The sequence below is a fragment of the Pelophylax lessonae genome, assembly GCF_965119305.1.
Source record: "Pelophylax lessonae genome assembly, chromosome: 6".
NCBI classification, from domain to species: Eukaryota; Metazoa; Chordata; class Amphibia; order Anura; family Ranidae; genus Pelophylax; species Pelophylax lessonae.
The window spans coordinates 281,575,515-281,597,697 of NC_138773.1; the positions used below are offsets into that span (position 1 = coordinate 281,575,515).

Here is a 22,183-nt window from a genome sequence, read left to right on the forward strand (position 1 = left end):
CAGGGGGAGAATTATCAACCCCTTCAACTTCAGCCTCCACCTCGGACCCCACTAGATCCAGGGAGGAGCGGGACCCCGATAAGGAGGCCCCCGCCATAACAGCCCCATCACCTTCACCCCCAGAATCAGAGGAAAGAGAAACTCTGGGTCTTTTAGCAGATTGAGCAGCCACCAGCATCTGCACCTGAGCAGCAAGGCCAGCCACAATAGTGGCTAAATCCCCCCCTGGGGGGGAAACAGCGGTCCCCTGGCTTTCCACCAAGGCGGTAGGAAATTTGCCCTCCTGAGAAACCATTGCCCCTATTACAAATGCCGGATAATAAAGGGTTAACCGCCCCTTTAACAAGCGCGGCGAGCGCAGCCCACCGCACCACACACAAGCACAATGAGACCCCCACAGGGACAATAAAACTGACACAGGCAATGGATAAGAAGGATATAACCTGAGGAGACCCTCGCCGCTGCTGCTGCCTCGATCGGTGTTCCTGGAGAAGAGGAAGTGATGCGGCCAGGGCGCTCTATGAAAGCCTATGGGAGGCTACAAGAAAATGGCCGCCATGCATGTAGAACATGCGGCCGGAGCGAGTGTAGGCAAAATGGCGCCGTTTGGCGCCGAAACCGCCGCTCCACAGCACAGTAATGCACACATGTCATCCATGTATAAAAAAACATGTTAGATCGCCGCAGCGATCGCTGTATAGTGCCCAAACATGCCACAAAACATGCCCCACAGCACACAGCTTCTCACACTGACAAGGCTGACACACACAGTGTCACACAGCTCCCCCCCCCCTTGCAGCCCACAGCATGCAGCCGAGTGATAGGGAGACAAACAGTGTGAACAGAGGCAGGTTACACAGTCCCAGACTGACACCCCCCCCAGACAGACAGGTCCCCACATAGATACACTTACCTCACAATGGCGTGGGGGACCCGCACAGGCGAACAAGCTGCTGCACATGAGGCAGGGAGAGTCGCATACAAGACGCACAGAATGGGGGTTAAGAAACCGCACAGCGTCCAGTGAGGTAGCCACCTCACCAATCATCCCTGCACCGAACAGGGATGGGTCGTTCACTGTGCCAGGAGCGTTACCTGGCTGAACGCTCGATGGCAGGCTGGGAAGCCACTGACCCACGACCTGCGACCAGGGGGATCAGCCCGAGACCCAGCCCGCATGATCCTCTTCATCCGAAGAACTAACTAATGCTGACAAAAAGAACAGCTAAGTAAAGGTAGAGAGAAAACTCAAACAAAAAATCAAAAAAGAAGAAAGAGTCTGGGGCACAAAGCCCCAGCACAGAGAGAGCCAGCCACTCCTGACAAGCTAGACATTGAAACTGAGATATGGTTGCAGGAAGTAGGAGGGTATTGACTGAGGGGACCACCCCTTGAGGGTGGGATATGTTAAAAGCTTTAATGTTAACATATTCTGTTGCCTAGCTACTCCTTCGGAGCAAAGTCTAATACCCCATATGTGACGAATATGAAGAGGCGGCGACTGTCGGAGGACGTAAGAGACAACCTTGTTGCCTGGTTGTCATACAGGTCCTATAGTTTTAACACTGACTTGCCAATCCAAAAGCAAGTATGCAGATTAGTCTGACTCCCCGCTGACCTTTTAATCTACATACTTCTGAAGGTGAGTGACTCATATCACTGAGGCTAGAGATAGGCATGCAACTAGTATTTTTATCAGCGAAGGTTTTTAATTATGACTGGCAAAGGACAGCATAGACTCGTTTCAGAACGTTATCCCTGAATTTCAGCATAGCAGCTGATAAATACACAAAGGTCACATGGCCCATTTCAAGTGGCAGATGCCAAATATATTACATGGCATTCTACTCCTTGCTTCTCTACATCTTCCATCTGCTGCAGACTAAGTTTATAGAAGTCACCATTTCATGACAAAGGTTGTGATGTTTTCATACAGTGATGCAGGCTGCAGAAAATGGCAATTTATCAGTGTCTGAAAAAAAAAAAAAAAAAAGAAATTTGCGCACCCTGAAGATTACCCCCTTAGTTCCCGTCTGTCAGTTATAATGGTTTGGTCTTATCCAGTAACACTGCCAGTTTTTATTGCAGACACCTTGATAAATGAGTCCCATTTTGACAAAGACAAATAATGCGTAGATTACCTGTTATTAATGATCCTTGGGTCATTTCACCATACTAAACACCATTATGACGACAATACTTTCTGGCATTGTCTGGCCCTCAGGACCATCTCCCAAATTCAGACCCAACCAAAACAAAATGTCAGACAGTATTGTGCTGGGGAAGTGGTGCTGTGTAAGACAGACTCCATACATTGTGGGAAGGGTGCAGAGGGAGATGTCAGGACACATATCCCAGCATTCCTGGCTCAGTAAACACACGCTGCGCCAAGAGATTGTGAGCTGTGGGAAACAAAAGCTGGAGTCCCACACGTTGGATCCTGCCCGGCAGTGTTTGTTCACAAACGTCATATCTGACCATGTGATTTTCACTGCTTGGGTTATCTGTAGATTCTGCGAGGTGATATATACTGCGTGTGTACTTATCCTAATCCTTACCCTCATGTATCTTCATAGGTGTTATCCAAGTAACTGTGTGGGGCCCAAAAGCTGGACTTCCACCACCCAGTGTCAAAGCAACCAAGCACATTGGATAAAGCTAGGAAGGCACAAATAAATGATGGATTATTTCTATAGCAAATATTGAAAAAGACGATAAGCAATTTTGAATTTTTCATTGCAGTGAAATGAACAGGGATGTTGACATAAAGGTGCCTTTAACCACCTAAGCCCCGGAAGATTTTACCCCCTTCCTGACCAGGGCCTATTTTGCGATTCGGCACTGCGTGACTTTAATGGACAACTGCGCGGTCGTGCGACGCTGTACCTAAACAAATTTGACATCCTTTTTTTCCCCACAAACAGAGCTTTCTTTTGGTGGTATTTGATCACCAGTGCGATTTTTTGATCATGCGCTATAAACAAAAAAAGAGCGTCAATTTTGCAAAAATAACAATATTTTTCACATTTTTTTATATGATATTCCCCCCCAAAAAAATGTAAAAATCAAAATTTTAACATTTTGGCCCAATTTTTTTTTTACCATATGTTCAGTAAAAAAAAAAATCTCAAAAAGCGTATTTTGATTGGTTTGCGCAAAAGTTATTGCGTTTACTAACAAAGGGAAAGATTTTTCTCATTTTTGTTGTTTTTTTTTTTAACACGTAATGGCGGCGATCTGCGATTTTTTTGCGGGACTGCAACATTGCGGCGGACAGATCGGACCCTTGACTGACATTTTTGACACTTTTGGGGTTACCAGTGACATTACTACAGTAATCAGTGCTATACATATGCATGGTTACTGTAAAAATGACACTGGCAGTGAAGGAGTTAACTTTATTGGAGAGGGAGGGGTTAAGTGTGTCCTAGGGGCGTGTTTCTAACTGTGATTGGCTGTGGCTTGAGGTGTAGAAACAGTGATCAATGGTCCTACATAGTAGAACCGTGTGATCTCCATTCTTACACAGGGGAGACTGACAGGCGGCTTTGTTTACATCAGCCGCCTGCCTTTCTTCCGGTGTAACGGAAGATCGCGAGTGCCCGGCGGACATCGGGTCCACCGGGCACACATCGCTTTGCCTGTGAGGGGCTGACTGCCGACGTAAATAGTTGTGCGGCGGTCGGCAAGCGGTTAAAGGGTACAATGTGCTTTAAATAGTCGTGGAGATTTACGGAAGCTTTTCTTTACCTGTTCTTGTGCAATAAAAAGCAACTCCACATTAGTCTTACTATTTCATTTTTATTTTCTAAGTGTATTGAGGTGCAGATTTCACAGGTGACATGGATACTGGGGAGTGAGCCATCCAAACTAGGGTGCAAATCTTTCCAGTAACATGAATAATGGGAGGTAGGTTGTGTGTACTGGGTGCACATTTCACAGATTTTATAAATACTGGTTCATGAGCTATGTGTGATGAAATGAAAATGGATATTGGGGCGTGGAGGGAGGCTGGGGGGGATCTGTTTGTACTGGGCTGACATGAAAACAGGGAAGTCATCTGTTGAGGTGGGGTGCAAATCTCAGTGGTAACATGGATACTGGTGGGTGAGCCGTGTGTAGTAGGTGCAGATTTAACGCCTATCGTGAAAACTGGTTTATATGCTTTGCGTGCTTCGGTGCGAGTCTCACTGGTGGTATGGATAATGTAAAATGACTTGTGTGTACTGGGGTGCAGAGCTTGCATGTGACATGGATACTGGGAAGTGAGCTGTATGTGCTGGGGTGCAGATCTCCCTAGTGACATAGATACTGGAAATTGTGCTGAGTGTTCTGGGTGCAGATCTCATTTGCGATATAGATACTGAAAGTGGTGCTTTTTGTGCTGGACTACAGATCTTTCTGATAGCTGTGCATGCTAGAGTTAATATATTAATAGGGAATGAGCAAAGTGTGTCCTAACAGCTGGATACTGGGGTGAGACGTATGTGTGTCCTTGGAGCTGGATACTGGGGTGAGACCAATGGGTCTCCCTGAAGATACTGGACTAAAGCCCCGTACACACGTACTGATTGTCGGCCGTAAATATTCGGCCGACAACCGATCGGCCAATTGTAGGCTTGTTAGTATGATGCTTCCGACAGCCAACAGCGCATTTTCGGCCGAGCAGAATCGGGTGTGCAGGCATGAAAATTTTTGTTGGCCGTCACCAGAACGGCCGATTGTTCGCCAGTCAGTACAGGATTCGGCCGACAAACAGCAGATTAGCAAGACTGGGCATGCTCAGAGAAGAAAAAACACACGGAAAGTTAACCATCACATGACAAAACTTCTGCAGTCGGCTGTTGTTGGCCGACAAAATTCGTGTGCAGTCTTTAGCACTTTTCAACCGACAGGACAGCAACGGACAAAAGACGGCCGATCGTTCGGCCGAAGATCGGTACGTGTGTACGGGGCTTAAGAGAAAATTGTGTCTTTGGAGCTGGATACTCGAGTGAGACCAAAGTGTGTCCTTGGAGCCAAAATTAAGGCCTAATGGCTGAAATGCATTGGCTCTTCTTGGCTATTTTTTTACCTGTATTTATTAAGGCTACATCCATTTTAAGCCTATTCAGTGGTGCTTGCCTTTTCCCTTTCAAAGTGTGTCCTTGGAGCTGGATACTCAAGTGAGACCTATGTGTGTCCTTGGAGCTAGATACTCGAGTGAGACCCATGTGTGTCCTTGGAGCTAGATACTCGAGTGAGACCCATGTGTGTCCTTGGAGCTGGATACTCAAGTGAGACCTATGTGTGTCCTTGGAGCTAGATACTCGAGTGAGACCCATGTGTGTCCTTGGAGCTGAATACTGGCGGTTCAACCAATGTGTGTCCTTGATGTTGGATACTGGGGTGAGACCAAAGTGTGTCCTTGGATCTTGATACTAAAGTGAGACCTATGTGTGTCTTTGGAGCTGGATACTGGGGTGAGAGCAAAGTGTGTCCTTGAAGATGGATACTCAAGCGAGACCTATGTCTATTGTTGGAGCTGGAAGCTGTAGTGAGACCAAAGTGTGCCCTTGGAGCTGGTTACTCGAATGAGATGTATGTGTATCCTTGAAGCTGGATACTTGGGTGAGACCAAAGTTTGTCCTTAGAGTGCGATACTGGGGTGAAACCAATATATGGTGTGTCTTTGGCGATGGATAATGGGGTGAGACCAAAGTGGGTCCTTGTAGATGTAGACTGGGGGGAAATCAAATTGTGTCTTTGCAGTAGGATACTGGGGTGAAACCTATATGTGTGCCAGGAACATTATGCTGGATTTCTTTTAATATTATATATAAAATAGGAAATAGGACAGGGCACACTGTAGACCTCATTAGGTGCATTTCATATATGCTGCTCAATTTTCTGAAGCTTCATAGTAGAAAATCTTGTACATATGTACTTGCACACATATGTGCAGATATTAGATGTGATAGAGGACTGTGTGAGATGCCCTCTGGTGACCAACTTAGTACATACAATACATTGAGATTCTAATTATACATGTGTTTATTTGGTTTTACCTAGGTAATTCTCCTTAGGTAAATTGAAAGAAAGGGAAAACTACAGGACCCAACATGTTCAGCTTTAGGCAACTGTGTTCTGAATTTAGGCCTTTGCTTATTGTTTTTAAAAAATGCCTGTGAAACTACCCAACGTTACCTCCACCCACTCCCACCCCAGACTCATCACTGTTTAAACCTGTACATGTGCTTCAATTAACTACAGGAAAAATGCATAAACCTCTGTGTTTACTTTGATAACGTGGAAACTGATTCAAATCAGATGCATTGGGCCGGCACAGCGCTGCATCCCAGACAACTCTTTGAGATGAAATAGAGGACACTTTTTTACACCAACCTTGTAAGAAAGGAACTCACCACAAAACACCGATTTAGCAAACCAATAAAAATGAATACACAAAATATGGTTGGGTAAAGCTACAAGTGCCATTTTCACAGCTTTTTTTCCCTTTATACTGCTTTTGCAAAATAACAAATGCTGTGATTTAGAGGTGGATAAAAGGTTTATATACAGTATTATAAAGATCTGTATATCAGACCAAAAAAAGAGGGACAACTGAAAAGGGAAAAAGAGGAGCCATGGTGTATATATAGCCTCTACCCAGCGACCAGTGCTTTGCCAAATACTGTACTTGTGAACTGCTCTGCCGTTTTTTTATTAAATGCATCACATAAAGTGCAATGTGTAAACATGTGTTACAGTAATGCATAGTAAAACATGCAGTTTACCATGGAATACTCACTGCATAGGTGTGAAGCCAGTTTGTAGCAACTATTTGCTTTATGCAAGTCTTTATGTCACACAAAATGCTAAGCAGTTGTATAATTTTTAAATGTTTTATTATAAATAATGTACAAAATGTAAAAAAAAAAAAAAAAGACAAAATAGTTTACAAAAACACTATTAAGGCATAAATGTTACAATGTACAAATTGAACCTGTTTTCCTCTTGAAATATTAAAAAATACAAAATGTCTAAAATCATTTTTGCACAAATAAAAGAGAGTGAAGTTTACATACACATAATATGACGGTGATAGTGTCAAGTTTTTATTGCTGTCTGTGTCCCTGCTGGGGGGGGGGGGGGGGGGAAATTCACTCTTTCTGACCCCTTCAGGTAATATCCCAAAGGATTGCCCTCCCAGCCGTTCTCAGACATATGTGGACCAGAAGCTTTGACAAAACATTTTACCTGTAGTGCCACCTTCTGCTGAAATAGGTTATTGCAGCATGAATGTTTATTAGCGCTCACTCTGACCTGAGATCGCCAAGCACTGAGGTTTGCAAGTGATGAACAAAGTGGGTGTTTCGCACAGGAAATTTAGATTTTTCTGGAAAGACTTTCATTTTGGCTAATTTATATATTACTGACCATCAAGTATATCAAACTTGGTGCTTGGGTACAAATTGTACTTTTTTTTTTATTTTTTTAAGTACATTTAAAGTGGAGTTCCGGCCTATTTTGCAACTTTAGTGATTCCTGGAGTGCTCGCTATGCTGATCAACAATTGGGCATTTTCAATTTTTTTCGGGGGTCCCTTACCTTATTTTCAGGGCATTTTTTATTGTACTTCCTCCTTCTCCCCCCTCTGTGGCTGCGGCCACCGACATCACTTCCGCCTTTGCATTGCATCCTGGGAGCTGTTTGTCATCACTCCCAGGAGGCTGGAATCAGGAAGAACTCCCAGAACACTCCTTGGAATCAGGAAGAAGGACACAGCAGATTACACTGCGGCTTCAGATGCCCACATCCAAGATGGCCCCGCCCAGACAGCGTTTTTAAAAGTAAGATTTTGACTAAAATCCAATACCATACACCTTGTAAGTAGAAGAATAGTGGTTCTGTAAAGGGCGATGGACTAGAATTATAGGGGTATTTTTAGTTAAAAAAGGTATTTGAGACCAGAACTCCGCTTTAAGACTGCAAGTCCCTTAGTACACACGTGACACGTGTCCTAGAATTCCTAGACAAAGAGAGATGAGTTTATGATCCAATAAAAGAATAATATAATCCAATAGAAGAATAATATGTACAACTATCACAGCTTGTTCCTAGCTGTAGAGTAACCCTTTACTGCCCAAATAAGGCAAGGAGAAACCAAAGAACAAATTCTCATCTTCTGGTAGATGAGTAGTAGGGTTGATTGTCTTTATCCCTGGATTAAAACACCAGGCGTTACACATCCAATACGTTCCCATGCCACATGGAAATCATTGACATTCCATTATACTTTACTATAAGGAAAGGCTGCTTCACTATAAAGAAAGACTTTGTTGTCTATAAAGTTTACATCATATTTCTGCCAGCAAGCTGAGTCCTTTGCTGTCCTTTCAATAAGTTACAACAGAACGTTCCTTTGAGGTTCCAGAAATGTCTGTAGAAGACCTCCCATAGATGATAAATAAAAGTCACGTTACACCATTAAACACGTTGCTAAAGGATGAGGAGGACCCACATTGATAATAGCATTGTAGGTATGAGTGCTGTAACCCTGTGGGCATCTGATTTCCGATGTGAGTGTAGGACATTGAAGATGGCATTCGTATGGTTTGTTGGAACATCCACATTACAGATCATACCTTCACAACAGGATATGCATTCCTACAAGCAGAAGAAAAGACATTTTTTGAGATTATAGATATATTAGTAAAATCTAAACAGTTTTTAATGGGTGTTTTAGGTAGATATACATGTTGACACTGCACAACCATGCGTGTCTATGTGCTGGGCTGACACCTCAAGTATTATTCCTGGTAACAATGGTGAGCAGATGGGAAAATTCCATTTGCCTAGTAGACCTTGCCCTCAGTGATCAGCCAGGTATGTCCAATGCAGTTGGAAGGTGGCCAAAGACATCACATTGTTTCTTTCCTTCGCTAACCTTCAGAAATAGGTGAAAATTGCCTAGTGCCTTAGCAGCACCCAATATCAACATTTTACAAACTGCAACAATTTTTCAATTACACTAAATTACCAAAAGTATTGGGACACCTGCCTTTACACGCACATGAACTTTAATGGCATCCCAGTCTTAGTCAAGTTCCTTCACCCCAAAAATTGGTTATCCATGTCTTTATGTATATATAAATGTGGCGCTAATCTAAAAACTGTTTACACAGAATGTCCATATAAATCCAGGAGAGAAACAACAGTTCCTAGGTGACCAGTACGGATATATGTGAAGATCCTTATGCAAAATAGGAGGTGAAGATCCTTAGTGGGAGAGAGCCACCACCAAACACCCGTACACACTGACTCTTACCGGATGTATATGACCCTCATCACAAAGGTCATATAAAGCATGTAACATAGGCAGATAGGATCCTCCACTCCTTATTACCAGCATTTAGCAACCGATCATCACATCATCATCATAGGGCCCAAAAAAGAAACAGAACACTTCCTCATAGTGTAACCTGTCTTGATAGTTTATTTGGCCCAAAAACAATGTAAATCACTTACAAGATCACCGCTAGTAGTAGGCGTTGCGTGTTAATCTCCTCCGATGGTCTGATGCTGCTGCATCCCACCGACAAGATGGCTGCCATGTCTCTTCCGTGTGTGGCATGCGTCGCGCTTCCACTCCACCCGACGCATTTCATCATAGACTGACGTTGTTTTTTTGGACCTTGCTTTGTGCACTGGTGCGCAGTCATGTTGGAACAGGAGGGGGCCATCCCCAAACTGATCCCACAAAGTTGGGAGCATAGAATTGTCCAAAATGTCTTGGTATGCTGACGCCTTAAGAGTTCCCTTCACTGGAACTAAGGGGCCAAGCCCAACACCATAATCCCCCCTCCACCAAATGATTTGGACCAGTGCACAAAGCAAGGTCCATAAAGACATGGATGAGCGAGTTTGGGGTGGAAGAACTTGACTGACCTCAACCTGATAGAACACCTTTGGGATGAATTAGAGCGCAGACTGTGAGCCAGTCCTTCTTGTCCACATCATTGCCTGACCTTGCAAATGCGCTTCTGGAAGAATGGTCAAACATTCCCATAGACACACTCCTAAACCTTGTGGACAGCCTTCCCAGAAGAGTTGAAGCTGTTATAGCTGCAAAGGGTGGGCCAACTCAGTATAGAACCCTACGGACTAAGACTGGACTGCCATTAAAGTTCATGTGCATATAAAGGCAGGTGTCCCAATACTTTTGGTAATACAGTGTATTTTGTTTTTCTTTTTTTGGGCCATCCCTGTGCATGAGTGTTTTTATAACAGCAGACATTTACAATACCGAACAAGCAATGTGAGCGTTAATTTGAGCATAAGGCCTTGTTCACACGGTGTTTTATGTGTACCCTGTGTAAGGCTATTTTTACCCACACGTGGATGCACAGCAGTTCCGTGCATCCCCACACAGCAGTCCCATTGAGGTCATTTGGAATGTAGTGGCTGCATGTACATGCCCCCTGTTCAGGGCTGTGCACCCACACGGATGCCATATTGGGAGCAGGAGCTGTGTCACAATTTACATCAATGGGACTGCCTGTACGGGGGAACACCAGTGCATGCCTGTGCAGGTAAGCACGGCTCTCACATGGTGTACACAGTGATATGCCCCATGTGAACAAAGCTTAGAAAACATGATAAACATAAAAATGCTAAAATTGAGAAAACAGTTTACTGCAACCGGTAAAATGTCTAAAATCAAAACTAATGGCACAGTATTATCTTTTTTATGAAGATTTTCAAATGATCACAAGCTTGCTCTTCCATTTTTTTGTCAATGTACAATGTCTTTAAAGCATAGCCACTAGAGGGAGCTCTTGGTAGGTTAATGCAATTCTCTCTTCTAACAAAACTTGAGATAAGCTAACAGAAAAACATGCAGGGTTAGTTTACTAAAACTGGAGAGTGCAAAATCCAGTGCAGCTCTGCAAAGAAACTTCAGCTTCCAGTTTTTTTTGTCAAAGCTTAAAGTGGTTGTAAACCTCAGTCATCAAATCTGAACAAAACACATATATATCTGTGTTTACTTGTCTCTCTTTAAAGCTTTAAGTGTCGTTTCTCTCTGGTGCTTCATTCCTTTACTAACAGCACATGTTCCTTCTAAAAAATTGTCCCAACACCAGAGATAAAATAGTGATGGGGAGGAGAGCTCAGCTTGTCTATTCACAAGACAGCTATGCATTGTTCCTGTGCCATGTGTGGAAGATGGGTGTGTCCCTTTCCTCCAATCAGCTCTCATACACTGCACAAGAGCAGCTCCTTGCCCCCTCCTCTGTGCTACTGACAGATGAAGAAGGATTTTATCTAAATTCAGCACTTTGAAGGGATGTAGAAAAGAGAAAATAGCAAATAAACAGGTACAACTTAATCTTTGTGTATCACCTGAGGCTATTCACTTCACTGGGTATAGGAGAGGGTTTACAGCCACTTTATTTGAACAAGTTGAAGTTAGACGCTGATTAGCTACCATGCACAAAATTTGCCCTGTGCAGTTTAATAAATCAACCCAAAGGAGTTCATGGTGTTCACCAAGTTGGCCGACTCCTGGATTTGCAGTGTGGGAAGGAGCAGTAATGCAAAACCACCGTGTAACAAAGTAGAAGGCATCGCCTGTGAACATTCCTAGGAGATATGGTTCGGCCAATGTACACAAATACTTAAAAACTAATACAGAGAAACAATTTTTGATACGTTTATTCACATCAAGCGATTCTCTTCTACAGATCTACATTATATGGCCAAAGTCTGAAGACACCGGACCATCACACCTATATGAATTCTGTTTGCGTTTCTATTTCAGAATTAAAGCGTTGCATTTCCCTTGTTCTTTGTGGCTAGAAGGCCTTGTGTACACTTGTGTTACCTACTAAAGAGCGATCTGTGTTGGTGATACATTGTCTCCTCACCACCTGTTTTAACTCCTTAAACCCCACACCATCGTGGATCAAGCTTCACGGCTGCAGCATATGTATACACCCCCATCTCCGCCCCCTGCTTCTGTAGTTTAAGGTGGAGCAGTTGGTGGGTGGTAAAAAAAAAAAAAAAGCAGCCCAACCATGTGTTTTTACCAGCCCCCAACCACAAGTGTAAGCAAGGCATAAGAGCCTAACCTATTGTATTTTACCTTTCCACAAACCTATAGAGTGTGTTTGTGCGCTTTTGTCCCTTTTAACTACATGAACATTTGTGAGGTCAGGTACTACATTTTGGACAAGAAGACATGGCTCCCTATCTGTATTCCAATTCATCCCAAAGGTGCTCAATAAAGTTGAGGTCAGGAATCTGTGCAGGGCACCAAGTTCCTCTATACCAGTGATGGCGAACCTTGGCACCCCAGATGTTTAGGAACTACATTTGCCATGATGCTCATGCACTCTGCACAGAGGCGTAACTAGAACCTTCAGGGCCTCAGTGTAAGAAACCATGAAGGGCCCCCGGACCCCTGGCCGGGGCCCTTCCCTTCAAGCCTGGGGCTCTTCCCACTGATCCTGGGGCCCTTTAGTCTCATTGTGGGGCCCTTTATTATGGTCCCTTTCAGAAGTTCTGCAGTGGGCCCCCTTCCTGCCATCTTGGGGCCTCCCCACGGTGGTGGAATGCCAGGGCCTGGTTGCAAGTTTGACTTTTGCGATCTTGGAAGTTCACCAACTGGTGTCAGTAGTTTTTATTTTTGTTGGTATTTTAGTTGTATTTTTCATCATTATATATATATATATATTTTTTTACAATGTCACTGACTAGGACTCTGTCCATTCAGAAAAGGAAGGAGCTGGTAAATTACATATTTACCGACCCCTCCTTGGTATTCTATTGTGACACATCCCCTGCAGCAGCTGGCAGGAGAGGGGAGGGAGCACAGTGGAGGGGGGGGACCAGGGGAGCACACAGGGGCCCAGAGACAGCAGAACACAAGTGAACTGGATAGGAGGAGTGGCGGGGGCAGCATACAGAGGAACCAATCTCCTCCATTTTCCTCCTGCAGCTACAGGAGGTAAAAGGAGGACAGTGATTTCTCTACATGCTGCCCCCGCCCCCCCTCCTATCCAGGTGTACAGGGGAGCCGCACAGGCCCCCTGGAGCATGGTGCCCGGTTGCAATTGCAACCCCTGCAGTTACGCCCGACTCTGCAGTGTAGTTGAGCATCATGGAAAATGTAGTTCCAAAACATCTGGGGTGCCAAGGTTCACCATCACTGCTCTATACCAAACCATGTCTTTATGGAGTTGGCTTCATACACATGGGCACAGTCCTTATGGAACAGAAAAGAGCCTTGCCGTAAATAAGTCCACAAGGTTGGAAGCCCACGATCGTCTAAAATGTCTTTGTGTTCTGTAGGATTAGCAGCACCCATCAATGGAGACATCTGAACTCAATCATTTAAAGGGGTTTCCCTAAATGTTTGGTCATAAAGCATACCTACAAAAATGAAATAGAATGTGTTCTTTTAATCAAAAGACCAAAAAAATAACAAATTTTTCAGTTGATGGCATCCTCACCGTATGTCCAGAATCCCGATGATGGTGGCATCCCAAGTTGTGACATTCTTCCCGACTGGCACATTTTTTGGTAACGGATTTACTTTTGCCATGGCTTGTGAAGTGGTGCACTGTTTTACAGTAATGTGTATCTGTAACATAAAACAAAGAATTGCTTTAAAAAAAAGTGGATTGTAATCCTCTGTAATGAAAAATGAACAAAGCATATCCTTTTATAGTGTGTACTTGCCTCTATCCAAAGCAACAAGTGTGAATTCTGTCTCCTCTCTCATTCTTCTGCTATCTGCAGGGGTCATTTATGGCAGTCTATGCGGACACCAAACAATCCTGAGAGACAGCCTCACCCCCCTTCAGCATACAGCAGCTGATTGACAGCCTCAGCTGTGCATGTTTCTCTGTCAGATTGTGTAGAGTGGGGGGTGTCCATTCCCTCCACTCAGGTCCCAGTTTACACTCAGCTCTTTCCTCTATGCTGGGCTGTGTGTGACATCAGATCCCTGCTTTCTGAAATTCAGAAATGCTGTGTAAATTCTGGACTTTGAATGGCTGTAGAGGAGAGAGGGCTGCAGATAAACAAGTACAACTTATGTATGAGGATTTGTTTCATCTCCGTGTATTGCCTGAGACCAGTCACCTCATCTCTGTGTATTGCCTGAGGCCAGTCACCTCACTGGGTATATGTAAGGGCATATAACCACTAAGGCCCCTTTTACATGGGCGGTGTGCTCAACTGACTCAGTTTTGCTCAGCGGGAATTGATCCGCCGATCCCGACTGAGCAGGTGGATGACAAGTCCGTCTCCTCTTACTTTGCAGAGACAGACCTGTGAGATCCCCACCCTCCTCTATGGGAGATTGGATGAGAACAGACCGACTGTCTGTTTTCATCCGATCCGATCCTCCAGACAGATGGAAAATAGGGTTTCCATCCGTCTGGATTTCACGGAGAGGATCGGATTGCATAGCGGCGGGTGTCAGGGGAGATGTCTCAGTTGACATCCGCTGCTCCATAGGGGTGCAAGGAGGATCCAATCAGGTCAGTTTTTCAGTCGGATTGAATCGGAAAGTCCGTGTGAAAGGGGCCCAAGTATAACTTGGATTACTAAACTGCAGTTTTAGCCTTCTTTTATTAGGCCATATTGAAGCTTAAACTCTTACAACTATACTTCATAATTAATTGGGGAAAGTCTGGCACCATCTGAAATCTGAAGTAAAGGGGTTTTGGCCTCTCTGGAGTTGACTGGACTTGAAGCAATGCCTGTGTGATTCTTGAGGTCTATGGACCTCAAAACGCATCAAAGTCGGACCAGAGTAGTGCAGGGACTACTTTGAAGTCACACAGATATGAACGGTACTCATTGGAAATCATGGAGTATGACTTATCATGTAAATTTGCAGTCCCAGTTCGCGGAACAATCACACAACTGTGAAAGGGGCACTAACTGGGACATTGAATTGAATTTTAGAACTGTAAAGTTTCGGTCTACTCTTTATATAAAGCCCAAATTTTGTGGGGCAAGGTCAACCACAAATAAAAATTTTCCCTAAACATCTGACTCTCAGGCACGACTTGGCCAGTCAATTCAAAGATACAATTGCTTGTATTATTGCTATGAAGGTGGAGAGGGGCACCTAGACGCAGTTGGCGCCAGCTTATACGGGGGGACAAGAGAGACTGGATAAAAATTCCAAACTTGTCAAAGTGACGGTTTCAACTAAGGGCAACGGGATGGCAGGAAACTGTCGGTACCATAGACATTTGTATATTTATTTATTGCAAATATTTCAGTAGTCCCTTCAATGTATGCAGAGCTTTACATACCTTTTATTTACATCAGTCCGTGCTCTCAAGGAGCTCACTATCAAACGTCCCTATTTTACATGCGCATACAGAGTATCTGATGGAAACCCATGCAAGCACTGGGAGAACATGCAAACTCCATGATGACAGTTTTGGCCAGGATTTGAGGACCCCAGTGCTGCAAAGCAAAGGTACTAATCACTGAGTCACTATGCTGCCCATGTTGATTATCCATCTGCCATTTCTGGTCTTACTCTTACTTAGCACTGCCCCCTAGCGGACTGCTGAGAAGTACACTATTTGGATTCCCCTGGGTTACCCTTAGCAACTGATAGCAGACAAATGGCATTGAAAGTTCTTGGCTCAGTCAATAATCAATCCAGGGGATGTTGGTTTTATATTTTATTTAGAACTTGGATAGGAGAAGGGATGAGTGGGATACTCCAACTATGAACAAGTTTGAGGACAACTAGCTGTAGTGTGCAGCAAGGCCACTGCTTCACCTTGCCACTGAAGTAAAGAGAGATAATATGTGCTCCTGTTTAAGTTACTCTTCAGGGTCTAACTTGGCACCCCCTTTCTCACTTGCTGTGTGTGCTGAACTCCTGTCCACTGACACTCCACTGGAGTGGTCCCCCTCCCTGGGCAGACCTCCGCCAAGCTTTCCGGTACTCACGGACACGGTTTTTCCCAAGGTTGCTCTGCCTCCAACTCCACTTGTCAGCTTTCCTGGACCTCCTGGCTCAGCTCCACACTCTTGGCTCCTTAGGCCAACCACCTGTGACCACCTTCCACAGCAAACAGGAGGAGAGACAGCCGTCACCCTCCTGCTGGGACCTGGCTTCCCGCTCAAAGACACCCTGTCACATGTGCCCTTGGCTTTTATAACATATCCCAGGATGCACCACTGTTTGTGCCAACCCACTGGGATAGTTACAAAGCCTGTGTGTCACTGGCTATGTTTTCTCCACTGCCCAACAGGCTCCCCTATTGGATACAGTGGGGACACTCCCTCAGCCCAGATGAATCACACATGGACACATGCAACAGGCATAACTACTGATCAGGCTCCCCTGATAAGCAGATGGAGCAGACTATGATTTGCCTGCTGCTCCCCTGTTAAACAGGTAGAGCAAACTATTCTCATTTCTAGCACCTATCTAGGAGGGTGCTACACTTATTTAACCACAAGTTAACTATTGACAAGAGTAGCACTTTTCATCTGAAAGATGGCTTTAGAGAGAAGAAATCTCTGAGAGTGAGTTTAAGATTTAATCTCTTCCTTTCTCTAACCTTGTCCTAGTAACATCTCTTGAATAAAGCGAACAGCAGCTCTCCGTCTCTTTTATCCTACACTGAGGAAATGTCATCCTTGTAAATTTGGCTATTTCCCCTATAAAACGAGTAACAGGCATAGGTGTGAAAATGGCACTCACTTGGTGGACACCACTTGTCCTCCGCCCATCTGTTGCAGTTGTAATTGTCACTGGATTTCTCACATGTAAAACACTTGAAGCTGTTTGGAAATGGGGAAGCTATAACAAAAATATACATGTATATTAATAAATCTAATTAATAAACCTCAAAGCAGAAGAACTCTATCAATTGTTAAAAGGACATTTCATACAAGACTGAAATTTGTGTTTTTGGTAGATGCTTGATGACTACACGGTCAGTTTACGTCCCTTATGGACGCTACTGGTAAGTTTCCAGATTTGCACACCAGTGCTGGCCTTTATAAAAGATCTCCCACTCTCTCTGCTGAATGTTTTTATTTATTTAAATCTGAACTCCAATCATGGTTTTTATTGCATAGTTACATTGGTCCAGCTTGGAACAATGGAAGCATACATTTTTTAAATCGTACACCACGGTACACTGAGAAGCCTCATCATTCCTTACTAACACAGTGATTGGACACTGGCAAGAAGACAGGAAGTCCCGTCCTAGATATAACCCTTCCCCTGCAGACAGGGCTTCGGTTTTTAGCCAGTGTCTGAAGGTGATGGTCACAGATGTGCAGCTCCCAGATTCTCAAGGGTTTCAACAAGGATCAGGTTTTATCCAGATTCATTCCTAGAGCTTTACTCGCTCAGAAGAATGGAACAAACTGGAAAAAAAAAGACTGGACACAATGCAAGGATGGCCTCTAATGTTGCCATTTGCCCCTGGACCCCAAGAATATATTGCCAAGGTGTTTTCAGTTGGGTGCTATACAAATCCAGGGCAGTGAACCTGAGCTGGGGGATCGAGCCCCTGAAGGCCTTCTGGGCGATGCCCGTCATGATGGGTGTAGATTTCCCTGGAAATGGTAGAGGTCCTGCAGCTGGAATGGTGATTCCCCCTGAGTAGCCCTGCTGGTATTATCCGCATAGCTAGGGAGTAGGAATGCTACTTCACTTCCATGTCATATTCTCCCCTTGCCGGCTGATTGAATATTGAAGGAACATCATTATGAGGATGAGATGTCTGCTCTGCCCACTCTTTTCTTTACCCCTATCAGCAGACTCCAATGGTCAGACTGACCGCGCTGAGTGCAACCTATCTGGCCCAGGCTGTTGGCCTTCTGTCTCTCAATCTAAATACTGCTGTGCTGGGGTTCACTAGGAACTAATAGTGAAACAGAGTCAGCTACAGAGAATGGCTTTGTTTAAAAATACATTTAAAGCCCAACTCTGAGCAAAGAAAAAATATCCCTTGCAGTGGAACTGTGCCCACACTGCAAGGGTTAATTGCTCAGTTATGTCTAGAGGAACAATAAAAGGAAATATAATATACTTACCCGATTCTCCACTTCTGCAACTATACTGGTCCATGAAGCTTCTACACCATTATTTGTAACTACATTATCTTAACATCTGAGTAGACACTAAAAACTGGCAATGGCCAATGAAAAGCCTACTTACGATCTGCAAGTGGTCTCACATTATGGAAATTGACATTTTTAGCAAAAGCGCTGGGTTTCAGTGTGATGAAGAAGTGGATGAAGCAAAGGATGAGGAAATTCAGTATAGGCATCCTGTCTTGTGGAATCTTCAGCTCCTGTGGATTGCCAGCTTCTCACACCTGTATAAAACACAAGTGGACATCAATGGTTTATCACTACAAATGGATGAACCCAAATATTTCTTTGTCTGTAGATCTGCCCATCTATACTGCAAATAATTTTCTCTGATGTCACCAGGAACAGCTAGAGGCTACCACTACAGGTAAAAGGCTGTATCTGTGCTATAAAGCAGATTAGTATGGATAAAATACTGAGGCATAAAAGGAAAGATATACACCATGGCTCCTTCTACTACACCTAAATCCCAATCAAACTTTTCAGTTTAAATAAGATATATACATTCCAAGTGCTTAAAAACAAAAAGTTGTTCAATGTCTTACAGTTCATTTTCTTTCTAAAGAAACTACAGCCTGAGTAGAGAAGCCTGCCCCCTGCCAACAGCTACAAAGTGGGACCCTTGCTCTTTATGGGGAAGCAGTGGTCTTTCTGCAGAGGTCTAACACACCCCCTGCTGAGTCAGAGCCAGAGTTCTCCAATCAGCAGGAAGCATTAGCTATTCTGATTGTAGAGCTATACGCAGTGGCAGCTAGTGCTCCATGGGCCGGGGAGGGGTCCGATGGACCATACCATACCGCCCCCAGACCACACCAGCTCCAGCCCACACACCTAACCCCACCCTCCCCCCGGTCGCTGGCTCACTCACCCTGGGCAGGCAGCGGCGGCGGCTTCCCCCTCAGTAGTCTCTTCCATGGGCGTCCTCCCTCCACCTTGGCCAATAGCATGGCTTCTCCTTTCGGCCAATTGGGAAATGGGTCTCAGGACCCGCTTCCTGATTGGCCAGGAGGAGAATCAGTGTGGCAATAGCGAATATTCATTTGCTATTGTCCCACAACTGGGTGGGCGCAGGGCGCAGTGCCCTGCGCCCTGAGCCCACCCTTTTTTGAAGCCTATTGGAGACTCTGGCTCTAATCACGTGCTTCAAAGAAAAAAAAAACCCATTGGAATCCATGCGTCCGGTGCCCTGTATGCAGATTGGGGGCCGGACGCATGGATAGGGGGGGGCGCCCTTGCACCCCCAATGGACGGGTCGCCACTGGCTATATGTCTGATTTAGTAGGGGGCATTTCGGACCTCTGCAGAGAGACCAGTGCATCGGCACAGACAGCAAGGGTCCCATTATGCAGCTGCTGACAAGGGACAGGCATTTCTACTTAGGCTTTGGCTGCTTTTAAAAGAAAATGAACTGTAGGACATTGAACACCTTTGTTTGATGCACCTGGAATGTACTTAGCACCTATAGTTTGCCCGTACTGCACAACAAGTATCAGGTTCACTTTATTGTTGGGCCTTTAAAACATCATTCCTTACTGTCCATTCGATCGATCACAGGACCAATCCCACCGCTAGACCACAGAGATGCCTATGGGGGAACATAGGACTCCCCACAATGTAGCCAATCATCAAGCTCTAGTACTGACATTTGCTAGGTGAACATACACGGCCTGCATAGGATTTGACCACATCAAAACTTAAGCTGGGCATTTACAGTTTTTTTTAGTTCAGCCAATGGGCTGAATTTAAACAAACTACAAATTCCTCCATCCACACAAGCAGAGCGGATGAAGAAACTTTCCCTGCTGTATTCTGACAATAGGGATTTTCCTCGGTCACAATATACGGATCAGCAGCTTCAGCTGATGATCGGCTAAAGTTTTCCAGGATGTTCGATCGACTTCTGTCGAACAGGGAAGGTCACACACAGATCGAAATTTGTCTGGTCCCTGCTGAACTTCGATCCGTCTATGCCCAGCTTTACACAGCACACTGTTGGGAGACCAGAGCTGCAACGGAGAGTTCGGAAGGAAAACCTTTTGAGGGTCCCTACAGTACACTGACCTTGTTACTTTTCCCAATAAGTACAGTCTTAGAGTTGGTTCACATCAGTGCAATGACAGACATTGCATGTGATTCGGAGCACACTGCTCTGCAAATTATATGTGATGTCTGTGCGTTGCGAATTCAGCCATACAGATTGTATGGCTGAATTTGCATCAAATTCGGACACAACTCGCACAGGACCCTTTTTTGGGTCTGCACCAGAATCGGATCACATGGGTGTTCACACCTATGCAATCCCATTCATGCCCGAACTAAAAGTTCGCACTGCGATATGCAAACTGATCTGGGGGTGTCGTTAATTTGGTATTGACACCCCTAGCGATTCGCATATGGTGGCAGTGTGAACTGCCTGCGAGTTGAATGCAATATGGGAACCTACAGTGGATTTGCAGGGTTCCCGCATCGACCAGGGACTTAATTAAAGGACTTTTTTTATACCAGGTGCAGGAACACGTTTGAAAGGGCAAGTATGTTCACTCCCACCAAAATGCATGATACTGCAGTACTATGCTTTTTTGTGTAGCACGATTTAAAAAAAATCATCCCTGCACCTTTTTTGTGCATTTCACACTTATAGAGCAGCCCCTTGAAATGAGCCGCCCTAAACGTGCAGTGCAGGAATGAGCAAAAAACACATGCGCATGCAGTGGCAGCTGGTGCTCTATGGGCCGGGGTGGGGGCCGCAGATGGACCACACCATACCCCCCCCCCTGACCACACCAGCTCGCTCACCATACCATCCCCCACACCACCCCGCCCCCCTCCCCCCGTCGCCAGCTCACTCACCCTGGACAGATGTGGAGGGCAGGCAGTGGCGGTGGCTTCCCCCAGCGCCGGCAACGGCTTCCCCTGCCTGTGTCTCCCCCCTCCTCCTTGACCAATAGCATAGCCTCTCCTTACGGCCATTCGGGAAACAGGTTTTAGGACCCGCTTCCTGATTGGCTGGGAGGAGGATCTGTGTGATAATAGCGAATATTCATTCGCTATTGTCACACAACTGGGTGGGCTCAGGGTGCAGTGCTCTGCGCCCCAAAGCCACCCTTTTTTGAAGTCTATTAGAGCCTCTGGCTCTAATCACGTGCTTAAAAAAAAAAACCCATTGGAATACATGTGTCCGGCGTCCTGCATGTAGATTAGGGGGCCGAGCGCATGGATGGGGGGGCGCCCCCAATGTACCAGCTGCCACTGTGCGCATGGACGCACCTTATTGTGTGAACGAGCCCCTGAATGAAGAACAAACCATTTTTTAGGATTCGGGATAACGTGAACCTGTTGGTCTTTTCCGTATAAAGAATAGGATGCTATAAAACTGTGTATGGAATGTGATTGTGAACTACTGAGGCAGTAAAAACACTTACAATTATTTTTTACAATAATTCAGAACAGCTCTCTGATAAATCCACAATCACTCGGCTTCTTATAGTATCTCTTTGGGATGTTACAAATCTGTATCACACTTCCAGTATCCAGTAGCCGGTCACATAATCCCACATTCCTCCCCTCGGCTGGTCAGGCATAGCGTGGCATTTGTTTGGACGGACATTGTTCGATTTTCTGCTCGCTGAACCCAGACAGCAGATCCCGAGCAAATATTCTGGGTGTTTCATTGTTTGGTCAGTGGGGGCATTTCAGGAAGTCCATGATACCTTGGCACGGAACCCGTTTACTCAGTGGGAATTCACAGGCCATTGAGACAATATCGCTGTGTACCCAACTGTATCCAACGCTGTACACACAACCTGCCAATACCACTGTGATTTCAAGGGGATGTCTTGTCTTTGTACATGCCTTACATAAACATGTTGTATGGTCAACTAAAGAAAATAGTGTTGACAATGCAAAAGTTTTTAAAACCTTGTTTGTTTTGCAGAGCTGGTAACTAATATGTATGTATGGCGCTCGGGGGGGCAGCCATATTTAGACAAGCAGGTGCTGATTATCCCTGCTCAGTGAAGAAATTAAGCTTTAACCACTTAAGCCC

At 44.9% G+C, this 22,183-nt stretch overlaps 1 protein-coding gene across 1 annotated transcript; it reads right to left on the minus strand.

Annotated features, from left to right (window-relative positions):
* Positions 1–7,999: 7,999 nt before the first annotated feature.
* Positions 8,000–18,345, minus strand: LYPD6B (LY6/PLAUR domain containing 6B). Its single transcript, XM_082262009.1, has 4 exons — positions 18,203–18,345; positions 16,733–16,831; positions 13,497–13,627; positions 8,000–8,649 (listed from the first exon to the last, which is right to left on the minus strand). Exons 1-4 carry the CDS (start codon positions 18,312–18,314, stop codon positions 8,482–8,484), a joined length of 510 nt encoding a protein of 169 aa, XP_082118135.1. The 5' UTR covers positions 18,315–18,345; the 3' UTR covers positions 8,000–8,481.
* Positions 18,346–22,183: the final 3,838 nt, after the last annotated feature.